The sequence below is a fragment of the Platalea leucorodia genome, assembly GCF_965183815.1.
Source record: "Platalea leucorodia genome assembly, chromosome: 3".
In the NCBI taxonomy this organism is placed as follows: Eukaryota; Metazoa; Chordata; class Aves; order Pelecaniformes; family Threskiornithidae; genus Platalea; species Platalea leucorodia.
Genome location: NC_138825.1, coordinates 25090603 through 25114174, shown reverse-complemented (window position 1 = coordinate 25114174; position 23572 = coordinate 25090603). Strand labels below are relative to the sequence as shown.

Sequence of the window (23572 nt, the reverse complement as noted above, 5' to 3'; positions counted from 1 at the left end):
CAGAGACAGGTTCAGGGAAACGGAAAGCAATGTACAGAGGGTGGACAGATTTGTATATATAGCAGCTGATTTTAAAAAGCTGCTGAGCTCATGCTGCCAGTGTTGCTTCCCACCAAAAGTGAGAGGAAGTTTTTGTTCTCCTGCTCCTACCACTTCTGAAACGCATTGGACTATTCTGTAAACCAGTTCTAACATACCAACATCCAGCATGTGTATGGGGGGGTTTGCAAGCTAAACCAAATCATGGTGTTTGTTAGCACAAGATAAGCAGACAGAGGAAGAGCTTCCTCTCGTAGCATTGGGAAGCTGTTCTTTTAGCTAATGAGATCATACAGAGGTACACCCTGGGTAGGCTGTTGGTCCCCAAGGAATTAAATCACGAGGATGCGATAGCTGTGAGAAGGTGACTCCGGGCTGAGTCACGATCCTGCTGACTCAGGAAGGCCATGAGCTGCAGCTCAGTGCAGTAACCTGTGCCTATGGGGTTTTTGCCTAGAGCTAAGTGTCACTAGCTTCTTAAGCCTCATCAGCTTCCTTGGTCCTGCTGTTATGGTCTAAGCAGGTATGGCAGCCATGGTAGCAACACCCCCATGCTGTAGCATGCCTATACCCTCCAGCCCTTCTAGCTGTTTGGTGTACTGCAGGTGAAAGCTCAAGGAAGCTGCCAGACCATCCTTCTCCAGTTCACTTTTTGCATTTTGGACAAGATCTGCTCAATAATAACTGCACGCTTCATCTAAATTTGTTACTACCTCACATGCCCTTTGCCCCCACCTATCCCCTTTTTAGAAACCTTTATTAGTCAGCTTTTTCTGGGAGCAAACACTCGCATCTCGCTGGCCCCCAAACCCCTTCCCACATGTTTGCTCAGGGAAGGGTGGAAGCTGGAGGGGTGGAGGTTAACAAGCCTGTTTGTTTCCTGGTGACAAAGAGGAAGGGAAGTTGCTACCGTCCTTGACTTGAGAAGCATAACTTCTTTCTTACATCTGTGCAGTCAGGTCCGTGTTGGTGACACTGGCCAATCCTGTCCTTTCCTATATTAAAAGACAGATACTCTGCCTGCCCCCCAGCCTCCTTCTAGTCCCATGTGGGCAGCGTTTGAAGTCATTTGTCAAGAATGCCAGAAGATCTGAGCGCTCACATGCTCTCTGCATCCTGACTGAGCAGAGACATCAGCAATTGAGTCCAAGGTCACAGAACAGGAGTCACTAGAACACAAGCTCCTGCTTCTGGCACTGTCTGTGTGAAGGACCCCTCCTCACACCAGTACATTTGCTGAAATGCATGGAGAGAAAAGCCTATGAGTTGACCAAACAGACGGGAATTCTTCAAGGTGCATATCCCTGGTAGACCATGGAGTTACTGGTTCAATGGAAACCATAGGGAAATGCACGTGGACCCCTCGCATCCTGTAAGAGCAGCGTGTGATCACCTGCGGCTCCAGAAGAGAGCAGTAGGCAGGAAGGATTTTGAGGATCTAATCTCTGACCATGTCCGTCTAGGTCTTTTGGCTGTATCTCCAGCAGCTTTTGATATTTAGACCTTTTCATGATTCTAGCAGAACAGACAAATCACTAGCAGCCGACACACATCATCATTACAGAGAAAGAGGAGTGCTTACCAAGCCACGACCAGCGGTGCGATGATTGCGAATAATGGCATCCCAAGGTGAGTCTTGAACAACTTTTTTGTCATAGAGGTCGAGCAGCTGGCTGACACTACGATGAAGAGAGGCTGGGGAATATGTGCGACTTAGCTGGCTCTCACTTGGTCTCCGTGCCCCAGATGCGATATGGACACTGTGGTTGCTCGTGGGAGAACCAGCTCCTGGTATTTTCGTATCTGCCAGCCCCTACGAGGAAGACACACACTAATAAATCAAAAATAAAGGGCACAGTCTCAAACACTTTATCTGAATAAAACCAAAGCAGGAGCGGAAGAGATCAGAGAAACCCATGCTTAAAAAATCATGCACAGTTATAAACAGAAGGGAAAAAGAACTGGACCTTTCCCCATTGTAGGACAATCATATTAAAAAGGGAAAAAAAAACCCCAACCCTGTAAAACAGGACCTTCCCTAATTTTTTTTTTTTTTTTAAAGTAGCCAACAGGCAGAGGTCCAAAGAGTTTTGACTACCAGAACGATAGCCCAGACTTGCACAGCAAGGGGATGTTAGCAGACTTCCTTTTTCAGTTCTCATGACCAGGGAAAAGACATTCACCCACCAGGAGACACATGCAATGTAAGATGCCTTCGTGCATGCTCTTTGGGTCATCTGGCACATCACACATCTTGCAACTCTGCAAGCTACCGACTCTACCTCAAAGTGCATCGTGTAACTTTTGAGAGTGACACTGCTTGATGAATCAGAGGCGTCAGCAATGGTCTCAAACTGAGGTTAAAGAGAGGAAGGAAAAGCATTAGGGCAGAGCAAGGTGCGATGCAGGCGCAGTCTGTGTACAGAGGCTGTGAATGAGCTGCAGCTCTGCGAAGGGGAGCAAGGGAGCAGGATGTGAGGGAGCAGGGGAACTGACAAAGATGAGGCACTATTTAACTTTTAACTGGCCATCAAGTACCGCATGGGCAGCCAGCATTGCTTGCCACATGACCTCACTAACAATTGTAAAACTCAAGCGATTTTGCCACTTCATAGTAGCTCTATCGGAACTTCTCAGATTAAGTCCTTCAACTGATGCACTGTAAAATCTTCCTTTCTGTTAAGTCCATGAGCTTCTGGAAAAAGAAAAAGGAAAAAAAAAAAAAAAAGAAAAGAAGGGGCAGGAACATGGAAAGGAATTGTGCAGGCATGCCAACAGCAAAGACGTTTTAAAGTCAAGAGGAACAACGCAACATGACAGACTGTAGAGGAAAAGGAAGCAAAACCATGAGACCAAAACAAGAAGTTTCTTATGCTCTTAGCCTTTGCCAGGAGAAGGGGCACACTGGAAATCCCATTGTTTCCAAGAGCTCCTTCGTTGAGGCACAGATGCAGCTTCTTGGCACCGTGACAAGAAGGAACAGAATGCGTGAAGGATGCAGGAGTCACAATCCTGCTTGATGGCACTCACAGGAAAAAGAAGCTGAGAAGTGACAAGAAGAATCATCTCACGGCCTGTGTCTGGGAAGAAGCACGGAAATGGAAGGCACGGCTGCTCCCATTCTCAGTCTGGTAACAGTTGCCGTATTCTTTTTGTCTTGCTTTTCCTCGAAGGATAAGATAGCACTACTACTCTGCTACATGGTGGAACATGTTCTTTATCCATTTTTTTACGGAATTATAACTTGTCCTAATAAAAATGATATAAAGCCTTCCTCTTTCTTTATCACTCCCCAGCAGTCCTCTTCTCACCTCTCTGGTGGTCCCACTGTGGCTCTGTGTGCACAGATGCACACACACATTTTGTAAAGGTCCCTACCTTTTCCCTGGTTGCACTCACTCTCCCCCAAACTTTCCTGGCATGCAGCTCACCCTACAGCAGTCCAGCTGGGTGGTGGGTGCTCTCTGTGCCTGCATAGGTACACCGGACAGCCCTTTTCCTACACTGAACAGCCTTCATTTGGTAACTAAGAGTGCAACAAAATGGTGGAAAGAGGAATAAAAACCATGGGGGGGAGAGCAGATAAAAATAGAACATGATGGATATACAACATTACATTTTACCAAACGTACCGGATGGGTTTCACCTGATGAGTACACACTCATCGGTGATGTTCTTTTCTGCAGTGGAACTAAAGGAGGTCTGTCCCGTGCATAGGGTTGCTTGTGGACTTTCCTTTGAAGAATTAAGGAGAGAAGAATAGCCAAGAGGATCAAACCTAGAACTACCATCAGCACTGCAAACCACAACTCGTTGTAGAATTTTGCACGTTTGGACTCCGCTTTGTCCTTCTCTCCAGGTGTTGTCAAGATCAGACCTGTAAAAATCAAGAGGGATTAGGGGAGAAAGGGAATGTTATTTCAGAAAGCGTTTAACAATATGCTATCCCTTTCCTTGCTAATAAATTAGGCAGAAATTTAAGTAATTTTGTCGTCATGTGCTTATTTGCACTTACGTTCAAGGTGGCATAATGGTTCAATATGCTAGCGGGCTATAATAAAAAGCTTACTACCCTCAAGAGACCCTGCTTAAAGTTCTGGCATTGCTGCTCAGGCTGGAAATCACCAATGCATCAGCAGCTCTTGAGAAAGGAGGCGGTGGAGGTGGAATGCGAGAAAAAAAGGGTTCTCCAAGTAACCTTGAAGAGTGGAAATGACTACGGTAATTTCAGAGCGGTACAGACAGAGGACATTCTCTCCAGCACTGTGTAGAGGCAGGCCTGTGCAGTTATGAAGAGGGAGGGAGGAAGACTGAACCAAAATAATGAGTGATAAATTAATACAAAAGCAAACAACACGAAATATTTTATTCCTCCTTCCCCCGCCTGTTAGAAAAAAACAGCCACTTGGATGGCTTTGCTCATACACAACACAAGCGTAAGAAATCTCAGTGACAAGATTTCCTGGTTGTTTGAAATCCTACATGCGAATCCAGACTCTCTGCTAAGGAATTCCCATCACCTTCATTTGCAAGCCTCTGCTGCAAGTTGCCTGTGGTGCTGATCGAGTTTGCAGTACACTCTGGGTACAAGCAGCCATCAAAAGAAAAAAAGAGTAGACTGCGGAAGGTGATGGACGTAGAGCAACTGGGAACATTTTATAATCCCTTTACAGCAGCCTTGCCTGAAATTCTGCAGGTGGATGGAGTGAGAACATGAAATGGCATATAAGGGAAATGCAGTGTAAAGAGTCATTGCAAAGACAAGGCCCATCTTTTTTTAAGAAGCTGAACAAGATTCAACTCAAACAATAAATAAATGAATTAAAAACCGTATGTCAGTTAGAAGTGGTTCAAGCTTAGCTTTGCTTCCCAGAAAACTAAGGAGTTAAAAAAACTGAAACTTTGTACTCGTAGGCATCTACTACTCAATGGACAACAAGTGACTGGGATGTTACCACACTAAACTCCTTCACTTCCACGAAACAGGCAAAGGCCTCATGGACAGAAGGGAAACAGCAGATGTTATAAACCAGGTCCTGACAGTGTCTCATATGACATTCTCATAAACTTATTAGGGGAACACATCCCAGGTGAAACTGCAGAGACTGGCTGGCTGGTCACGCGAAAGGGGCAGGCGGGTGCCTTCGTGCCCCTTGCTGGGGTGGGTGGGATGCAGGGAGGAGAAAGGATGTGTATTTTCGTTGTCAGACTGAGGAGGAATGTGAAAGGACAGGATTAGAATTCAAGATAATCTTAATTTGGAGCTAAAATCTGGAAGAAAGCAGATTCTATTTAGGAGGGAAAAGCACTACATTTTGGAACAATATATTTGTTCCAAACAACACATATAGAGAGAGGATCTGAAGCTGATCGTGATGTAAAGGAACAGAAATCCATCCGTGGCAAAGGCGGCTCATTGCCCACATACCTCATACCCTAAAGATGTTAAGGGATCCCCTGATCCTGCAATGAGAAGCCATCCTGTCTGGCATGTACGACATATCAAATTTCTACCACAAACACACAAAATCAATAGGTGCTAGGTAATTTCTTCGCATATTTACCAACTCCATCTCCAGCGCTGTACTTGATGACTGGTGTCATGGCGCTCCCTTCATCAGTGATACAGGTCACTTGAAACAAAAAGGCTGAGCAAAAAAGGTTAGAAAATACTGTCAGCAGGACAAACCAAATTCTGTAGGTGCTGCTTTTTCACCATGATCCACCACCAGAGACGGCTAGGTCTGAGAAAAGCCAAGGCAGGCAGAGCACATAACCCATCATAACCTACCTGAGTCCCAGATCATAATCCCTTATACATGGGTATTGAACTTCTAAACTATGAACCGTGGCAGATCATAGGTAGTCAGCACTATGATGTTGGTACAAATTATGTTCCTCTTTCACCACCCAATCCTCCCTCTTCCAATGACATGTAACTGGCAACTTTCAATTTATTCATCATTTTGCCCTAAATCCCTCATACGCCATTCATGGCTGATACAAACATGTTAAGAATGTTTGAATTAAAAAAAAAAAAAAAAAAAAAAAAGTATTAGCATCATTGCGGTAATCAGGAAGGTAAAAAATAAATTACAAAATCCTTTGACACACAAAACCCTCAATGCCTTAAAAACAGAAAACATTTTTCTTGGGTTTTTTTTTTTCTCTTCTCCCCCCGCCCCTCTCTTGCCAGAGTTTCCTTATATTTTAAAGATTGCAAATTTCTGAACGAGAAACTGCATTTCAAAACATGGCTGATTCCAAGAACTACTGACTTCATCTGGTTCAAATGAAAATTCGGGCTCCAGCCTCTTCTGAAGCTGAAGATTTCTGTGCATTTCCCAGAGTGTATCCCTGACGGGTGGAATTGCAATGCAGCTCCAGGGCTGGGAAAGCTCGACCCACACAATGAGCCAGAGCAGTCTCACCCAGTCAGGTACAATGTTTAAGAGGGAGCTTAGCTCCAAGGATTTTTGTTTCAAGCACCTGCTTAGCTGCACTTCAGTGTGTCTGTAGTATACTCCTGTGCTCTTAGCTTAGGATAGTTATGGAGAGTTTGTCTTAAATTTAGCACACAATAATATTAACTTAGTTCAAAACTCTTTCACAGAGAGAAAGCTACTGGAAATTGAAACTGACTTTTGTCAGATGTCCTTGGTAAATACAGCTCAGTGTCGAAGCCACTGTAGATGCGTTGCCCGCTCTCAGTTAACGCGTACTCCTTCAGGCGGCCGTTCAGTACAAAAGTGCGACTCCAGTCTATGTGGATAGTAGATAAATTGCTGACAACGGAGAATGGAGCCGTGTACCGAGGTGCTGCAAAAGAAGGAAAAAAGCTCATTTCTAGCCAACAGGCATCACCGAGTTATACAGTGCAGAGAAAGAGACTTTGCATGATACAAGCTCTCTGTTGCACACACTCCCTCTCTCTCTCATATATGTGTGTATGAGTAGGGAAGATACAAGGAGAAAAGAGAAAGCCGCTGTAGCATGCCTGCCTCTACACTGAGAAAGCAGAAATATAACTTTAAAATAAAGACCTAGAACGCCCTTCCTTTGCCTTTGTGTATGTGGTACAAACACTAAATGAGTATAAATTAAATTCCAGCTTAACGTGGGGGACAGGGAGACACAGGAGGTTGCGCAAGTTCAGCTGCAGCATGCTGGGCTGTGGGAACCAAACTGCTAAGGAGAGGACTCTTTTGCAAGCCACCAAGAAATTGCCCAAGATCATCTTTTAACACATGCACATACATGAAAACACGGGGTTTCAGAAAAGCGAGAGCAGATGGCAGGCAGAGAGAAAAGAAACCCAGAACTCACTTCAGGGAGGAAGAGTTCACCAGTTGGGCTCAACAGCTTGCTTGACAAAGGACTTCATTTAAGTTTGAGGTGGTGCTTTCTTGTGGCTTTGCCATTAAGCCATGTGCCCAGTATATGCTGGTTTGTTCACAAGAAAGCTGCTTGTCCAGCTGCACTTTGCTGCTAATTGCCCACTGTCACTAAAGCAAGCCTTCCAGGCAAGAGGAAGGAGACTTTCAGAGTGACCCAGGACCTGGTGTGAAGAGGTCAGCAAGGCAAGAAAAGCAAGACTGAAAGAAGGGAGCTGCAGACCCAGTGGGTGGGGGTTTAAAAATGGCTTTCAAACCCTTGCATTCTCTATGTCTCACCAGTTCATTACGAATTTTCTCCATTTAACAGTTCATTATCATGTTCCAGCTTTTTAGTTTGCAATTTAATAAAACACAGCTTTAGAGATTAGGACCTTTTTCTTTTTTTCAGTGGTGACATTGAAGAAGAAAATCTGGGGCTGTTCCACCTGAAATTTTCAGCTAAGGATGTAGCAGATACGTTTTTAGTAATTACTAGGCAGAAGTACCAAGTGATGCAAAAGGAATTGAATTGAAATCCTGACACGAGACTATATGATAAAAAGTGAACATCCTCTTTGTCCTGACCTGGCAGGCTGAGGTGAAATGCCTATCTCATCTGTTATGGAATGAGTCTGGCTACAGCATTATAGATCTTTTGAATAAAAGCTGATGTTAGACTACTACAAATTCAGTTTTGACGGCAAAATCTATTCTGACTGTAGGCATAGGTCCTGCATGTTAAATTTCCGTGCAGACCACCACATGGCCTTACAGCACTGCCTGTGGTGGTTAGATAGGTAGCAACAAATTCTTACTTCATTGTCAACAAAGATCCAATCATTCAGACGACACCCAAGGAAAACTCTCATGAGCCCTGGCAGAAGTGTGACATGAATTAGGACAGTAAGATATTGTTCCTGAAAAGAATCACCAGGTCTCTTTCAAGATCTCCACTTTTCCCAGGGGTTATTTATGGCACTGTATTTATTACTACACATCATCCTTCTGGTAATACATTTTATGTTCTGCAGCTTTGCTGCCCATTCAGAGTAAAATAAAAGATTTCCAGGCACCCAAGACAGAGGATGTGATATCAGATGATGAGCAAAGAAATATTTCTGAAGGAATGAGCTGTCAAGCCCCAGAGCAGAATTTCAATGAATGGGCAAGCAGAGGCACAGTGACCAGAAGAGCAGGTTTCTGGGGACATCATCTTTCACAGAGGTGGAGAAGTCATTTGGCGCTATGCAGCTCTGTGCATCAGAAGCGAGCATTGCTGATTGGTGAACCATTTCTCATACTCACGCTCCTTTTCCGTAGTGAAACCAATCCATTCTGAGGCGCTGCTGCCAACAGAGTTGTAAGACACGACTCGCAGGTTGTAAGTCGTGTAAGGCTCGAGGTTGGACACGTTGGCACTTTGGCCTTTTCCTGTATACTTCACCTCAGTTGGGCCAGGACTGCAAGCCTTCGCTGCTGGCTGTAGGTTCAGGGGACAAGCCATATACACATGGAGCTCATAGCTGAGAAGAAAGTTGAGATTTTGATTAATCAAGAGCCTTAATAGCATAACAGCTGGTCATAGATTTCATCCTAATTGCTCTATGTGTGGCTACCAGAGAAGATAATCGACCTGATCCCAATTTTTCTCTTGGAGATTTTGGCCCCAACTGTAAAATGCCTGCAAGCAATTGTGGTTGTCAGTCACACTCACAGTGAAACTGTTGATGCCTGTTACCTTGCTGCTCACTTCTGCAAAACAGGATTTGCCTTAGTAACTACAAGATGCGGATGCTTCTTTGCTGCCAGTTGATCTCACAATTTTTGGCTGTGCAACCACAGCTCTCAGGCAATTACCTCCACTCGCAACAACTCATCTTCTCCACCTTCACCCCCCCCCCCAACATCCTGCTCAGGAGAAAAGCAATTGTTGCGTGTAAACACCTCCCAGATGGCATTTAGGCTACACAGGATATCACCACCAGCACAGCGAAGGAGAAGCATGGCTGTCACAACCGTCCATGCTCTCAACCCTCCAGCTCATGTCCAGAAAAATTGTTCTGCCACCACCCCTAGCTGAAGTGGGCAGTTTCGGCTGGGTGGCAGCTCCTACCTGGTGACAATGCCGTTGGGTGACTGAGGGGCACTCCACTGGAAAGAAGCATTCCTGGAGGTCACGGTGCGGATCTGCGGCGGGGGCTGCTCCGAGGGTGGAGCTGGCTGCGTGGTGATTTGGGCCATGGGTCCTTTGCTGCAACAGTTGAAACAGGTGCAGGCCTCCACGCCAATGGAGTATGTGGTAAAAGGTTTTAGCCCATGTATTGTCTGCTGGGTGGCAGTCCCTTCTGACAGCTATAAAAATTAAGAGGGAACTTGTCACAGCTTCAAGCACCACAAGTACTAAATAAGAGTTATGGAGGTGAATTAACTCCAGAAGACGACGGGCACAAGGTTCTGCATGTCCTTTAAGTCTGACATTAATGCAGCTGTTGTGTACTGGGAACTCTGAATTCATTTTTCTCCCATTACGAAGTTAAAGGGCACTGTTCAAAGGAAAAGACCATGCCATCAGTGGCCTCACAGACATCTTGAGTTGAGCTGTGACCACTGTATGTCAACTTGCAAATGTCATTCTCAGGAACAGAGAAACAGGAAACCTTTAAGGAGAAACTCTGGGATAAGTGGTACTGAAGCAAAAAGAAATTAATGTGGAAAACAGCTCCATGATAAGTGCGCTAGCAAATACTCATGTGTATCTCACAAACTTCCTCAACTCTGCACTGGGCAGAGTGATACAAATGTGTCTGCCGGGTCAGTTTACTCACAGACAGGAGAATGTGCTCTCTGGTAGGTACCTCTAAGTTGAGGGCCAACATGATGCTGCTCTGCATTCAAACGGCCATGGTAGTGGGCAAGCCTGTTAGGAAACTCTCCTACGCTCAGCCAGGGAGACCTGGCAGCTCTGGCAAAGGAAACGGTGCCCTCGTTCTGAAACTGCTCTCAGGAACTGCCACTTCACCTCGTTGCTGTAGTCATTTGTGGGTATAGCGTCTTGAAAGCCACCTGACCATGAGCCAGCAGTGTGCTCAGGTGGCCAAGAGGGTCAGTGGCATCGTGGCCTGTATCAGGAATAGTGTGGCCAGCAGGACCAGGGAGGTGATAGTGCCCCTGTACTCGGCACTGGTGAGGCCGCACCTCGAATACTGTGTTCAGTTTTGGGCCCCTCACTTCAAGAAGGACATCGAGATGCTGGAGCGTGTCCAGAGGAGGGCAACGAAGCTGGTGAAGGGTCTGGAGCACAAGTCTTATGAGGAGCGGCTGAGGGAACTGGGGTTGTTTAGTCTGGAGAAGAGGAGGCTGAGGGGAGACGTTATTGCTCTCTACAACTACCTGAAAGGAGGTTGTAGCGAGGTGGGGGTCGGTCTCTTCTCCCTAGTAACGAGTGATAGGATGAGAGGAAATGGCCTCAAGCTGCGCCAGGGGAGGTTTAGGTTAGATATTAGGAAAAAATTCACCGAAAGGGTGGTCAAGCATTGGAATAGGCTGCCCAGGGAAGTGGTTGAGTCTCCATCCCTAGAAGTATTTAAAGAACAGATGGATGTGCTTGAGGACATGGTATAGAGGGACTTGGCAGTGATAGTTTAACGGTTGGACTCGATGATCTTAAGGGTCTTTTCCAACCTTAACGATTCTGATTCTATGATTCTATGATTAAGTCAAGGAAATAAAAATATGTAGAAAACAGCAATGAGGGGCCAGATCTGCTCCCATTTGGCAGCATGTGATTTAGGAGAGTGCAGCAAAAAATAGGAAGGAAAGAATCAAGCAAGCAAAGGAAAGCACTTGGTACTTCTTGATGCCAAAGCCAGAGACAAGCCAGCAGCATGGCAGGGGTGAGGGGACGGAAATGGAGGGCCATGCAGGCACCAACGAGATGAACTGCCTGAATCAGACACGGACACAGCCAATTGCAGTAGAAGGAATAAATGTATAATGTGCAATTGGTAGGCAGCTTAAGCTCACAGACAGGACTGATGACTGGGAAGATGTCCCTAGCACTTCCAAGCTGAGCAAAACAGCATAAGGGAAAAAATCCCATACAAATATTTACCTACTTGTAAAAACCAAACAGATAGTGTTACAGACAAAAAATATTCAAGTATTTTGCACTGATTTCCTGGTAACTGTTCCAGGCACCTTCCACAGCCCTAACCTTTCCCCACATCTCCCTATTTTATAACTCTAATGAAGCTCTGCAGGTTTCCTAAGCTGAGACCGGTCATTTTCTGGACACTTAACGGTGTCTAGGCTGAGACAGCAAACACAGAAGTTGCCTGGCTACTTGCACTACTCTTCAGTGCTTTACCATGAAATACTTCTTACTAACACGAAAGATTTTAAGGGAAGCTCACGTACAGCACTTTCATCTGAACGTCAAATCCATAGGCTATCCAAAGCACACAATAATTTCCTAATGGCTGCAGTTTCCACCTGCACCATTTGGACTGGCGGGAGCTGCCTGGGAGCGTTTTGTTTGAACGTTTATCTGCCCCTGAACAATACTTCTGATTCCCATCACATTGTCACAGCACTTCACCACGTCAGAAGTGTTTAGAGGTTAGTTCCTCGAGAAGCACGTTTAGGTGAGTGAAAGCGCTGGTCATGCTTTAGCCAGAAGAGAGCATTGCAGAGCAGTTAACAACGGGAGTGCAGGAGAGGAAGACAGTCTGTAAGCAACAGTAGCAGCTTGTAAGAACAAAATTTTTATAGCTAGAAAATATAAGCTCAAATGGAAGTACAGAAACAGTGTTGACAATACTCACCACCACATCGGTCCCTCTGGTACCATTAGAAAACAGCCTGTAAATACTGACCACCCCGTTTGGCTTAAGAGGGGGGCTGATGTTCACCACAGCCACTGTGGACGCCACCGTGTCGAAGAGGGGAGCTCCCAGGCCCTCAGGAGGGGCAGGGCCCGTCCGGCAGCGGGACCAGCCGCTCGGCGTCCGGCCCGCTGAGTTTACCGACCACACCTTCGGCATACAAAAACAGAGAAACTATTAGAGAAGGACGCAAGCCTACAAAACATCCACAGTTAGCCAGGGATGCTACTGCAGCTGTACTGACACTGAGAAAAATGCAGCACAATGACACCCGTGCAAAATGCCCAGCACCTGTGTTGACCCAGTGACTTTCTAACAGAAAAGCGGAATATTTCCCATTGCTAAGTTTAGGGAAAAGAAGCTGATATCATGTCTCAGGCAGTGTGTGTTCGTGTGTCTTCTTCATACCTGATCCCCAAACTCTGAATTCCCACCACTGTCTGTGTCATACCATGCAAAGAGGACTCCCTGAGAAGCTGTGATCAACAGTGATAATGTTTTCAAAGACAGACACCTGAACAAAAATACTGATATCTGGTGCTGCCAATTTCTCCCTTCTATACACTTTCTTCATGTATGCAAGCAGCCCCAGCCCCAATGAATTTAGCCTAGCACTGTCATACTTAAGTTATGTTCACCTTGACTGAATCACACAAGCCAAACACTAGTTACTCTTTAAAACCGGAAAGTTCTACAGGAACACCCCTCTATTAAAAATACTAATGTATCAGTCATTTGGCAACATTTTCAGTAACTCATAATATAAATAAAGCCCATTGAAATGTACAGTTAAGTCAGCATCTCATTTATTTTCACAACAGCATTTGCTTTATTGCATGAGCACAAAGGCAACGGCTTCAGTTCCAAGATTTCAAAATTTAGCAGGTTGAATTAGGCCTGATTAAAACCCACATGTCTCTATGAACTATGCCTACTGATTTTGTCAGCTTCCCAAAACCAGAGTGATCTGCAGACTACATAAAACTCAGCACTTATTAAACACACTCTCCAACAAATCTGCATGAAAATTAAATTTTGCTTTCATCAAGGAGTGAATAAACATATGGAAGGATGTATAATCTTATTTATCAAAAACCATTTGTATAATTAAACACGAATATCATAAAAGGTTGCCTTAGGTCATCATTTGCATGAGTAAGTAATTTGTAGAATGTCAGGTACAATACACAGAATAGATGGATGCGTGAGCATATAGGGTTAAATTAGGCTCAATATTAGCCAACCACATAGTGATCAATCAGAATGATAGATCTAAATGGCAATACAAGAGGACTCTCTGAGTGATTTTTAGTATACGTATTCCTTAGTAAGCTTTCATGTCGAGCAGTTCTAACTACAGCAAACCACATTCTTATGTAAGCTACTCAGAGGTCCTGGGGAAGCGGATGGTGGAACTAGGTCTTAAAAAAAAATAAGAGGTTTAGAAATAAGAGGTCTTCAGAATTGACCCTGGAGTCCTTCCAGCTTGCAATATTAAGTTCCAAGACCACAGGACACTTCACAAGGAGCCTGGGAAAGGAAAAAGGCCAAAAACCACCACAGTGGCTTTGAAGACTGTGGTTCTGTCAATTACAACCCCAAAGTTCCTGCCTGATTGCATCAGCAGCATATAGCACCATCCAGTGAAACACTACATAAGTACAGATGACGCCCTATGACAAAAAGCTCAGCCAAAGCACTTTCATTTTCAGTGAAATCAGTAATATATCTCTGTTGTAAACTTCTCATAAAGTCAAACTGTTCACTTTACTGCAGTAGGTCAAATCCTCTATCTCAGTTCAGTTCCAGCTGCTACAAAGATTTGCCCACAGTCGTTCATTTCAAGGGGCGTATTTCTTTGTGGAAAGAATAAGCCACATATGGAAAGAGCAGCTCTGAGTGCGCCACTGGCATCGACTCAGCACTGACCTGAGCTCAAACGCTCTAGTTATATCCAGGCTGTGGCCTTAATGAGCATGGAGCGTAACAGTGTCGGACCTGACCTGCCGAGCAAATTGCCCACAGCAAAATTGAAGGTGAGGAGTTAGGAACAGAGGCTTCCTGTGTAGCACAGCAATTCAGCCTCAGAATGGGACCCCCTAGGAATTTCGGAGGAGAAAGGGATGCAACTCACTTGGGAAGCAGACGCCTCACTGAGGGCTGGATGGAGACACCTTCCTTCACTGATGCCTCTCCTATCATAGGTGCCTATGCTTGTCTTTCAGAAAACAAGCCGTATTTCAGGCAAACAAGGGCTCTTTCTTTCACAACACTGTCTTAGGACAAGGGAAAAGGGGATGCTCATCCCCTTACATACTACAGCTAAGTGGTTAAAGGACTCCTCCACGAGGCAGGTAATTTAGGTTCAGTCACATGCTCCAATGGAGGCAGTCAAGCCTGCTGCCCTCCAGAGTGGGAATGCCCAAGCAAAGGAGATGACCCATCTTTGTACTGAGGGTGCTCCCAGTGCTCCCTTCGGGGCTGTTTCACTTTGCATGAACACAATGAAATCAAGGTTGACTGGGCAGAGCACGAGCAAGTGGGAGCAGACATGATTCCCCAGCCCAGCCCTTCCCCACGGAGGTGGGGGGTAGCTGAGGTTGCAGTCCATCCCCCAGGCACCACACGCCTGTCCCTCTTGACCAAAGGCCAAAGTCATGGCTACATGTGTGTGAGCCCAACAGACAGGCATGCTCTGAGTGTGCCTTCTACACAGACACCGGCTACTCAGCCCTGCCAAGACATGTGTCCAACAGAAAACCTCTAGGTGTCTGTGAAACTCTAACGCCAGCTTCTGAGACAGCTGTGACAGCTAAACAGGACTTCTGAGGATCTAAATTCTGGATTTACACTGACCTAAGCTGGATTCCCTTAACTCCCTCTGCTTCTGCTCAACCATCTGTAAAAGGATGGATGAGTATAAAAATATTTCCCTTTGAGAACTGCCGTCTAAGTAAATCCTAGTCAGCGTTTGGAGACTCAGAGCAGTAAGTGCCCAGAACTGACTGCAGATGGAAACGCTGATGTTTAGCCACTTCTTTGCATAAAGAAATGGACAGCATGGCAACAGAAGTCACAAATAGGAGTGCCTGTTAAAATCAGAGGTTTGGTCTTGGCTCCTCAAAAAGTCACCACAAAACAGTCACGGATGAAAGCTGTTGCCTGGCTAAACTGAAATTTCACGGTTTGGACTTTTGTAAAAAGCTTTTTGGGCTCACAAAAATTCTTTCTAAATTGTGATATAATCAGCACCAAAAAATATTTGACTGCATTCATACAGAAATGTAAAGAGCTTAATAGGCAGCAGTATTACCTGCTGCTTATAATGTAAGAAGATTATAAAAGAGCACACAGGAATGTGGGGCAAACAAGAAGAAATCACATCTCAGGGTTGTATTGAATGGCAAAACACACAGAGCAGAAAGCCAACAAAAGTTTCTTATAACTTGACTTTCTGAATATACTGCCTCTGAAAGCATTAACTCTTACATCATGGTGCGTGGCTCAGCACCCTGCCAAAAGATGTGTTGCTGTTAATGGCTGCACTGTCCCAAAAAAGCCAGGAGAGGGCTCCGAAACCAGCTACAGGGGTTACTATTTAAAATGCTTTATCAATCTGTTGGCCCCTGGCCCAGACTGCACTTTGAAGTGGAGCCAGGGCGGGGCGGGGGGGGAACCTCTCTGGAGACCGTATATTCGGAGGGCTGAAGAATTCCAGTTGCAGGTAACTAAGCTTGGTTTTTTTTGCATCATAAATGAGCCTTCACAGATGTCTGCTCCTGGAAGAAACTGGCGATCAGCTGTCGCTCAAAATGATCACAGGACAACCTCAAGGTTCATTGACACAGCAAGAAGGGGCAAAACCTATGAGGAGCAGGAAGGGAAGTGCTGAGAAGGTGGCCACAGCCTTACCATGGTGAGCCCAGCCTAGTTCAAGCTTAGTAAAGCTGACTAATGACTCCTCCCATAAAGGGCAACAAAATCACAGCAGCCCTTGGGCATAGATGCAAAAAAATCATGGTACTGCAGATGCTGACAGTGGAAGAAGCCCATTAGATGACTGACTTCAGCCCTGAACCACATAGGTTCATCTGCTGCAACATTCTTGAAACCCCAGGTCCTTACTGAGGAAGGTATGTTTTAAACTAAGAAAGCAGCTTTTCTTTTATCAAATTGAGATCATATTTGAAGGTATTTACTCCATACGGGAGGTACTAATGGGAACTGAGGGAAGCAGCTGGATGTGTGCTTCCACAGCTCCTCCAATGCTGCAGTGCAAGAAAAGCACTAGAAGAAGAAAAGCAACAATAAACCAGGCAAGCACTATGGCCTCACCGTGATGAAAAAGGGAAGGTGAAGAAGCTGCCAAAAGAAAGCACTCAAGTTACCGCCCCTCAAAGGACAAAGACAAAGATAGGATTAAGTCCAGGATTAAGGCAGAAGGTAGTCCAGGATTAAGGCAGAAAACACAGTGCGTGGGCAAAAGTTCCCCAAAACAAAAAAGCAATCCCTTGATCACACGACTCCAATTACGTGAAGAAGCGCAACCACGGCTGACTGAGCAGCGGTTTGGCAGAGGACGTTGTGCGTGCGCTAACGCCTGCCAGCTCACAACACGTGCATCTCAGACCTGGCTCAAACAATGTGACAGGTATTATGGCTGCAAACACAGGGAACAACTGGGAAGCCCCCAAGTGGGAATGCTCTCCGCTCCTGCAGAGGGGAGCCTCGGGCAGCTGACAGCCTACGGAGAATGAGAAACTCTCCCTTACTGGAGAGATCTCGTTCACTTCTGCTGAAGCATAGCATGGCAAGGCAGCAGCAGGCAGAAGGGTGGACTGGCTGGTGGTAGCTTGCCTGTCTGAAGGCAGCAGTCCTGAGCTCCTCCTGACTTCCCAGGTCAGGGAGGGCTGGGATCCTCTGCTTTGCGTGGAGGCCAGATGCTGCTCATCCTTCCTGCTTGCAGTAAAGCAGCAGAAAGGCGAGCAAGCCAAGCAGCTGACTACTGACCAGCAGCGACTCCTGGCTCCCACCACGTCCTACAGGCACTGTGCATCATACCGCTTCACACTGCAGTTAATCTGCAGTCCCTCACAGTTGCCTCTGTGAGGGACAAGATCTCAGCTCCAGATGTGGTAGCAGCTTGCACTGAGCTCCTGCAAGCACTCACAAAACAGCCTTTTGCCCTAAAAAAAGTCTCATTAGTAAATCACTACCTACCTTCGGCTTTCAGCACTGCTTAGAGCTGTAGGGCAGTTAGGTAGTGCTGTAGGTTCTGGGGAACCACAAGGTCAGACCAAGGCACCCCTTTCACAGATGCACATAACTCTCTGCTCCTGTGTGTAAGAGTCAGGTACGACTTGGGTCTCTGCCCTTAGGGCATCCACGGACTGCACACACCTGTGACTGCTGGTCTTTCCAAAAAGAATTCAATGCTGGCACTACTCAGCGCACGTGAGGAGAGACAAATGGTAGCAGAGAGGAGTTCGTACGACTCTTCTCTTTCTAGGGTTGTTTCACGGAGGTCGCTAAGACACAGCACTACTTTTAGACTTTGCTTTGGATTTCTTGACTCAGATTTGTTCAGTTTCTAACCCTACGCTTACACAAATGCAGAGTTTTCACAGTGTAATTCTTTTTCAAGATAGTAAGGCATTTTAGGGGTATATAAGATATGACATCAGTAAGTTCAGAAACACAGCGCCCAATTTTTAATTGTGCTCAAACAGCAGTCTGCAAGGAAATTGAAGAGACCATAATCTTGGCTGGTTAAAATTAGAGAAAACCAGAGCAGCTCCCTCTCGCCATCAGTTGCAGCACCCTGCACAAGTCTGTCTTCTCATCAGAACTGACCGGCGGGCAGCCCTGGCTAATTTGGAGTTACTTAGGCAATGTCAGTACAGCTCAGAGCACAAAGCTTGTCTACCAAAATCTAGCATTCAGCATTAGGATAATGTATTCACCTCTGGGCATGGCAGCGTCAGGCAGGTATTAGCAAGTAGAAAGTTTCAAAAGTGGTTGCAGTCTGCGGGGGACAGAGCAAAGGCAAGAAAGTACCATGTCCACTCATGACCTGGGGTACAAAAAGGTCGAAAACAAATGTGTGCTTTCTGATTGCCCATCCTCAGATCCATACTTTTCCCTGTTCAACATTGAGTTAGCATCCTTAGGGAGGCCATAAACATATAATGGGATAGATTTTTAGGTCCAGGCTTCTAGCACTGTGATAATTAGAGCCTCTTAACGTTGCTGTTCATCTCCATTGTTCAAATGCTAATAATAAAAGTACCAAACCCATTCTGGTGAAGGGAAAGACAACAGACAAACACTTTGGGACTTAAACAAAATTACCAAATTCTAAAGGAAGCTCATTTCATATAACATAGTATAACACCAGTAATTAATGAGAGATGTAAACAGGTTTAACTCTAAAAGGTAGAAAATTAAATAATTTGTTTCCTATGGGTATATAATGAGATAGTTACCAAGTTCCCATGAGAGAGATAAGCAGATATTAAAAGGTCTTTCCAATACCCGAAATGGCTAAGGGCAACAGCTAATTCAATAGATTCGATCAAAATCACCACTTCTTTCTCCGTTTCTGACTTATTACTTTGGCTGTAGTTAGTCATCACTCATTTTAGTTTGCTTTTCAGCAGTCATAAATTATGCCTCATAAATAAAAAGATACAATCAAGGAAATCATATCAAGTTATCTACAGCCCTGGAGTATATTTTCCCCTGGTACTCACACTAATGTCTTTTTAAAGGATAGCTTGCCATGGTTTTGAATATATCAGAATCACAATTTACCAAGAAGGGTCTTGCAAGAGTCGTGCTGTAGCAGTCTCACTGGTAATTTTGGAAGCCAACAAATCCAGTCTAATATCTGTATTTAGTTTAATGAACAAAAATCAAGGTTTGTTGCATCAATGCAGTTTACGCACTTGAATTTAGGATGGTGTTGACACCAGAAACAGTGACTGAAATGGGGCTTAAGGCAAGAAATCATGTGGTTTTAAATGGCCCTTCTCCATGCTATGTACCCTCTGCCAGGGGAAAGGAAGCATCTCGTTCTGCAAAAGGGTATTTAGAGTGAGTATCACCATTAAATCAGTGAAACAATATAGTTATGTCTGCTTTACTTTTTGAAGCTGAGGTCAAGCTTGGTAGCCTAATGCAGGTGTAGGATGAGAAACTCTCTTTACTTGGAAGCAGGGAGCACAATGAACCTTGTAAGAAAAAACACTCTTCCAAACAAATGAAGAGGGGATAACAAGCAGGGAGTGCAAGAAAGAACTACATTTTATTTTATGCCACTACTTTGTAGTGCATCTTTCTGTCAGGGAGACGGGAAGAAATGGTGAATTAAAACAATGAAAAGGAGCCAGATATGAGGGATATTACAAATGGGTGACTATCCATCACTGGCCAGTCAGAAAACCAGTTTCACCCCATTTTAAGCTGCAGAAGTCACTGAGCTGTTTGTCAATAACTAAGCAGCACAAGCTGGAGCTCAGCCAACGATTTGACAGACAGGCTGGTAAACCAAGTGTCATTCTTGCCATTTCTGAAAAGTGACCAAGAGGGCTGACATATTCTGCACTCCATGTAGTTGGTCCTTCCTTAATCTTCATGACTTTGCACCCATTTTTTCCTCTTTATCTCTCCAAAGTTGGAATATGATTTGTTTTCTCTTTGAGAGTCCAAGATGGAGGAACAAAAATATATTTCCCCTGGTATATCTCGGGGTATTTCCTAGACCCTTCACTTGGCTGCAGTAACTGGAGCATGAGAAGCACACTTCACAACCAAGAGGGATGCTGTGCCTCCTCCAGCGGTCGGAGGCAGACAGCTTCGGCACTGCAGACCCTGCCTTGGTGCACTGGATAGTCCTCCTGGAGAATAAACCATAAAACTTTCTGAAAAGGGACAATCCTACGTTTCTGTCTTTTACATGTTCCATGCCTGCTAAGTGGAAATAAAGATGTGTCCTAAACTGGGGAGACATCAAGCCATTAATCTAAAGAAGCAGTCTTAAATACACAATTAAGCGCAATCGAGGAAGAGTGACATTGCACTTGCATAGAAATCGCATCATACTCCGACAGCTCTGCTCTGCAGGACAGCTCTGCTTTGCAGGACAGCACTAAATACCACAATTCTCTGTTCAAAAGGGCCTTCCCTTAGCTGAGAAAAACAGGCCTGACTCTATAGGTTATTACATGGTTACATTGCACAACATCCTCAATAATTCCTGAGGACAGCCTACACGCTCTGTTTCAGAAATATTCCAGGAATCAAAAGATTACACTTGCAAACTCAGTAGGTCTCATGAGTTATAAAGTTTGTTTAAGTCAGGTTTTTTTTCAGGAGATCATGCAATTGCATCTGTTTAATACAGCTAAGGATCTCAGACAGCATTCCAACAGATACCTAAAAGGCCAAATGCTCAAGAGAATGCAAATATCTAAATATATGAATAGACCGATAGAGGGAATTTCAAAGATCTAAGTAATTATTTCTGAATATGGGACAGTAGGCACCTTACTGCCTCTTAAAAATCCACTGATACCTAGCAGGTGCTAATATGCTTATGTAGATCTGGCTCTTAAAGAATAAAAGTGCATCCTTGAAAAACAGTGACCTAAGCATTTAGGGGGCATAGTCCCTTTGACCAGCATGAGCTGCTAAAGTCACTTCATCATTTTTGAAAGTGCAACTTTTGCATCTAGTCTTACAAGCCCTAAATATTCAGCTGAATTTTCCAGCAGAAGACAAAAAACCCCAAAACAACCCAACTCCAAAATCCTGACTTCAGATCCAAAGAAGCTGTCAGGGTTCATTGAACTAAATCTCAATACCTCCAAAAATGCTGGAGAGAGTCCCATCACAGCACTTTGATTTTATCTGCATTCTGCTGGAGGAAATTCAGTTGCATTTAAAGTTTTATGTCCAGCAAACAAGCCTCAAATGCAGAGACAGCAGAATCAATATCCAGTTTAAGTGAAATATAAATCTGGGTTTCATCAGCATAATAGCAAAAGCCAAGCCCTATACTTATGAATAACTTGTCTCACAGGCAAGATATAAATTGTCAACAATGGAGGGGCTCAGAATAGATCCCAGAGGACTGCTGCAAGTGACATAAGCAGAAGACAAACACGTGCATGCAAAAACCTCTCACAGTGAAATAAATGGCCACGAGTGAAAAAAACAAAAAATGATTTAGGGTCCCAGTCAACAGCTCATCTTGCTTATGGAGTAGAACTGAGATAAAAAGCAAAGTCTTGAATACAGCATGGTAAACCACAGGAATCTGGTCAAGAGACTTTCTTTGTTACCCATCACTAACAGACCATTAAGAACTTTGGCTCAAGCAAGTCTCTGTGCTATCAACTTCCCAAAAACCAACTTTGGACTGAGGTACTTGAAAGCTGGTGCAACTGAGAATATCCCACAGCCAATGTCTACAACTTCCAGCGCAGATAACAACTTGGGATGTTTTTCTTTATCTAAGAAAGATTCCTAACTAATAAGTAGGGCTTGGGTCTGCTATAATGCTTGCTACCTAGCCAGCCCCACCTGCACTTGAATTCGCATTCTTTACACATTGTGTCCAAAATAGCAAGGAGATCTGGTCTAACAATAGTTCTGCTATAAGGCAACTACACTAAATGGAGAGCAGACTTTACGCTGTTCTGGGCGTACAGACAGGTCCTACTCAGGCTTTAAAGAAAAGTTGGCAGAAGGAAATGGAAACCTTAATGTTTGTACACAGTAGGACTCAGAATGCAAACAGTTTACCCTAAAGTGTGCTTTTTCCAGGAAAATTTTAACAGCTTTGGTCACAAGAGAAGTGACAACTGAAAAATATACCCTTGTATACTTAAAGTGCAATAAATTTTCAGGCTTTAAGAAACTATGCTTTTTGCTTTGGAATGTGTTGTTCCACCATCTCCTGTACTGCCAGGTTGAAGAAGACGCCATTAAGTAACTGAAGGAAATCAAGAAACATGGACCTGCAATCAGCAATAAGAAGCAGTCATCTCACAGATGCTCATCATTTCCTTCAGCACAAAGCTAACTGACACACTTTTCACACTGGCTGTTACCTTGCAGACATACTGCCAATCCAGAAACATCAAAAGGAAAAAAACTGAGGTTTGTGATTGTCAAGCAGAGAAGAAAGGCTTTGTGAATGCCGCAGTGAGTACACTTTTCTAGAAACAACCTAGGCTCTCTTTCCAATAGTTTTATAACTGTCCCTTCAGAATCCTTTTCTTACCCAAATTAGAGCTGCTGGAACTGATTTATGAAGAAAGCCACACTGCACTCCTCCCTCCAGGCCCTGGGACTCTGACAGTAATGGAGCAAGAGGCAATGGACACAAGTTGAAACCAGGGAATTGGACAAAAACAAGAGATATGTAGTCAGAAATTGGAACAGGGTGCCCACACAGGCTGTACAATCTCCATCCTTGGAGATTCAAGTATGGAGAGCTTGATCCAAAACTCAACTGGACACAGCCCCGAGCAGCCTGCTCTATCTAGACCTGCTTCAAGCAGAGAGTTAGGCTCGATGCTTTCTGGGTGTTCCTTCCAACCTACATGACTCTGTGAGTCTATGACACATGTACATATAGCAGCTGGATAGACCATACTGCTAATGTGATAAAGCAACCTTTTGGATTTAATTCTTTATCGTTTCTGGCTACCAAAAAGAACACGACAGTAGCAGTGGAGCACAGCTACCAAAGAACCTGATCTGTAAAGTGCACTCTCATCAAATTTGTGGATGACACCAAACTGGCGGGGAGCAGTCAATATGTTCAAGGGCAGGTCTGCCATTCAGAAGGGACTAGCGGAATCAGGAGCCTCATGAACTTCAGCTAAGACAAATGCTAAGTCTTGCACCTGGGAAGGAATAACTCCTTGCAGCATTACAGGATAAGGACTGACCAGCTAGGGAGCAACTTTGCTGGAAAGGACCTAGAGGTCTTAGTAGACAGAAAGCTGAACATGAGCCAGCAGCGTACTCTGGCAGCAAAGATGGCCAACAGCATCTTGAGCTGTTTAACAGGAGCATAGCCAGACAATTAAAGGAAGTGATTACATGCCTTTAGTTAGCACTGGTTCCGTTTTGGCCCCCGAATACAAGAAAGATATTGATAAATTGGAGCAAGTTCAGTGGAGGGCCACCAAGGTAATCAGAGGGTTGGAGAACTCAGCCTACGAGGAGAACTGGTGGGACTGGGGCTTGTTCAGCCTGGAG

At 44.7% G+C, this 23572-nt stretch overlaps 1 protein-coding gene across 1 annotated transcript in view; it reads right to left on the bottom strand.

Moving 5' to 3' along the window:
• Positions 1-23572, bottom strand: part of USH2A (usherin) — a gene marked incomplete at its 3' end in the record, with an annotated part of 389347 nt that overhangs the window by 786 nt on the left and 364989 nt on the right. The window contains exons 64-71 of the mRNA XM_082305924.1: positions 12239-12448; positions 9529-9767; positions 8721-8938; positions 6682-6858; positions 5604-5687; positions 3672-3916; positions 2322-2393; positions 1622-1852 (exon numbers count right to left, since the gene is read on the bottom strand). Of these exons, the coding sequence (XP_082162050.1) occupies positions 1622-1852; positions 2322-2393; positions 3672-3916; positions 5604-5687; positions 6682-6858; positions 8721-8938; positions 9529-9767; positions 12239-12448 (1476 nt within the window). The remainder of the gene's footprint in view (positions 1-1621; positions 1853-2321; positions 2394-3671; positions 3917-5603; positions 5688-6681; positions 6859-8720; positions 8939-9528; positions 9768-12238; positions 12449-23572) is intronic.